Source organism: Rhagoletis pomonella, unplaced genomic scaffold (assembly GCF_013731165.1).
Source record: "Rhagoletis pomonella isolate Grant_MI unplaced genomic scaffold, Rhpom_1.0 Rhpom_scaffold_00010, whole genome shotgun sequence".
In the NCBI taxonomy this organism is placed as follows: Eukaryota; Metazoa; Arthropoda; class Insecta; order Diptera; family Tephritidae; genus Rhagoletis; species Rhagoletis pomonella.
The window spans coordinates 36,316,183-36,319,179 of record NW_023458564.1 but is presented as its reverse complement, the minus strand read 5'-3'; the positions used below and the strand labels follow the sequence as shown (position 1 = coordinate 36,319,179).

Sequence of the window (2,997 nt, the reverse complement as noted above, 5' to 3'; positions counted from 1 at the left end):
TCCCCCCAACTAGTTCCACTTTGGACAGTTCAGAGAAAATAAATTTATTTTTAATTTTTGAAAAAAGTTTAATTTTATGAATGTCGAAGATCCGATTCATAAAAAAGGCACAACACCACTTGTCGGCCGCCATAGCCGAACATTAGAGGTGCTACACGATACGTTCAAGGTTCAATCCCTATTCCCAGCAACATGTATCGCAACCAAAAATATCACAAACAGCGGTCGACCATTGCTGGGGTAATTGCTTGCTTGCTCGGAGACATTTTGAAATATATACAAGTGTACTGCGGAACTAACGCAACGCTAGACTATCTCCAAATTTCGCTACAGGGTGTGTATGTATGTAAAGTAGTGTTCAGAAATAGTTGCCCCTGTGTGAATCCAAATAAAAGGAAGACATTTTCTTGTCCAAAGTAGCCTTTGTTAGTCCTAAAAGTGGCTTTCTTTATTAAAATATGGTTGATGCCAGAAAAATTGAGGCCGGGGCGTATGAGTAACATAAAGTTATTCAATTGAACTTATGAATCAAAAAAATGCCTGCACGAAGGGTAAATCAACAAAGACAGCTTCTCATAATTTTTTGTAGCAAATACAAAAGGTCCTGCCCAACAACGAAACACACAATCGGGGTTTTCCGACCAATGTGGAACTCTCAAAAACGCTTCCAGTGAGACATCCTGCCATACATTATTTTGTTGCCGATACTTTCAATTGTCGAACAGTAATTGTTAAGTGGGGTTCAGCGACGATGATAAGAAAGGTAATTCGAAGCAATCCTCTGGAAGGTGATCTATGTCCCTTGACCTTACTCAAGTTAAGAGGAGAGGCTCCTAGAATGATAGCTTATGCTGATTATCGAGGAGCAATTAGTAACTTTGGCAGATGTTTTAAGTCGATGAGCGAAATTGTCTAGACGAAATTGAAACTGGACTGGAGCGGCAGGGCTCGAAGTAAATCTTCTTTATCCAATCTGGGAAATGGTACTCTAAATCCTAAACCCTTTCCGCTAGACAATGAATGAATGGGATAGACGAAATCTGCGTTAACAGACGAGTCGCTTTGCTGGCCAAGACACAAAGGGATTGAAGGGTATGAGCGAGTTGGTTTGTTAGTCGAAATCGCGGGATATCTACAACTAGGAAGCATGCCAGACGTCTGTGGTTCTCTCAACTACTTTAGGACAGAAATAGACATGACAATGAAACCGCGGCTGAAGTTCCTGTGCAAGGTGCGAACCAAGTCGTGAAAAAACTAAAGTTGGCTGCTTACCAAGGAAGCGTTTTCACTTTGTACGAGTGCGTGTGCCCCTTTAAATATACATAAATGAAGAAAAAAATAAAATTAATTGCACACAGCAAATGCTTCGAAATTTTTGTCATTTTTGATTGATCTCTTTGCACGTGAATAATCACGATTTGTTTTTATAAATTGTATATTTTAAATTTTGGACCAGTTGTTTTTATTTTATCAAAAATACCGCCTAACTGTTCCCAACCAATAAGGATAGAATAACTGATTATAAAAAATTAAAAGGTATAGATACGCTTTAGCTAAGATTTATGAAATATGCTTGTGTGTATAAGGATATGGGCGAAATAAAAACGTATACCTATTTCTTTACTAGAATCTCAGATATTTGGATCATTGAAGACCTCACACTTTTTGAACGACAAGCCCCACCTCAATTATTATCTGAGTGTAACAATGTCCAACGGTGCTCTGCCAAAAACGAAGACATCGAAATCATCACTGAAGTACGCCGACTCGCGCGAAGAGGCAAAGGTACAAAATTGCAAAAGTGAATTCTCGTTCGAATTGAAACCGAAGCCAAAATTGACCTGCATCCCCGAGAGTTGTAGTAAATTCTTTAGTGATCTGAGGTGAGTTGAGCAAACGACAAAATGTTTCGGCTTCCGATTGATCATTGTAATGAATCAACTTGCAGAAAGACGCAATCAATGAATGCAATGAAGAAAAATGAGGCGCCGGAGAAATCGTGGTCGGTTTTGTTCATCGGTTCCAAGAGCAACCTGCATGCCAATAACCTTATAATGTAAATGGGCGGCTAAATGTTAAACCCATTTTTGAGGATGAACCTCTTTGTTCTGCAACTTGATGCTAAACAAAATCCTTTCACCAAATTATTGTGTACTATTAAGAACTTTAGAAATGAATTAAAAATGTTATACAAAATAGCAGATTATTGTGATGAAAATAATTAGTACAATAAAAATCCACCTTTTTTATTACCTTCCTTTTATTAGCTCGGGATGTAACTATGTAATATTGATGCGCCTAAAAGATGCAGCGATTTCTATTCTCAAGTTACATACCTGATGACTGTAGGAATGGCAATTATAATAGGGAGGTTTTAGTTTTTTAAACTATAATTTTATTATTTAGTTTAGTTAGATGAAGAATGAAGAATGAAGATGCACCTAAAAGACTACAACGCAATAGCTCTAGCTACTTACTTTTGCCATTAGGTCATCTATAAAAAAAACTACATACACACACATATATATATATATATTAGGGCGGGTCGATTTAAAAATCGCTCATTGCTCTGTGAAAATCGTATTCTAGGGATCAAAATAAGAAACTTTGCCGAAGGAACCATACCTCTAAAACGAATTCTGATGTCCCCCAATTTGGGTCAAACTTTTGGGTAGGGGCAAATTTTGAAAAATCCCACTTTGACCCATTTAGAGTGCTCCAATCGAGTCCAAATGTATGACCGAACCCCACTAACTTTGGACGGCCGATCCATCCATGCCAGTGGCACACCCCCTGGAACTCCCCTGGGGGGTTCCCCATACAATCATTTCAAAAAATCACCATTTTTGGCCTTTACATGAAAAAATCAGCTAAATGGCTATGTTTTTTCTTTATTTTAATTTATTCATTTATAATAATATTTATTATTTATTTATAATAATATCTATTTTTTCTCTGAAGAAATTTATTTAGTCAGAACATATGTAAATGAAAAAA

At 37.1% G+C, this 2,997-nt stretch overlaps 1 protein-coding gene across 1 annotated transcript; it reads left to right on the top strand.

Moving 5' to 3' along the window:
* The first annotated feature begins 1,707 nt into the window (after positions 1-1,707).
* Positions 1,708-2,061, top strand: LOC118745922. The gene is made up of 2 exons (XM_036479571.1): positions 1,708-1,883; positions 1,934-2,061. The coding sequence occupies exons 1-2, from the start codon at positions 1,708-1,710 to the stop codon at positions 2,058-2,060; spliced, it is 303 nt and encodes a 100-aa protein (XP_036335464.1). The 3' UTR covers position 2,061.
* The last annotated feature ends 936 nt before the right edge of the window (positions 2,062-2,997 follow it).

Excerpts from the sequence above, each read along its gene's own strand:
- LOC118745922 (XM_036479571.1), top strand. The coding sequence starts at position 1,708 with ATGTCCAACGGTGCTCTGCCAAAAACGAAGACATCGAAATCATCACTG. Across the intron at positions 1,884-1,933 it reads AAATTCTTTAGTGATCTGAG|TGAATCAACTTGCAGAAAGA; the intron begins GTGAGTTGAGCA and ends TGATCATTGTAA.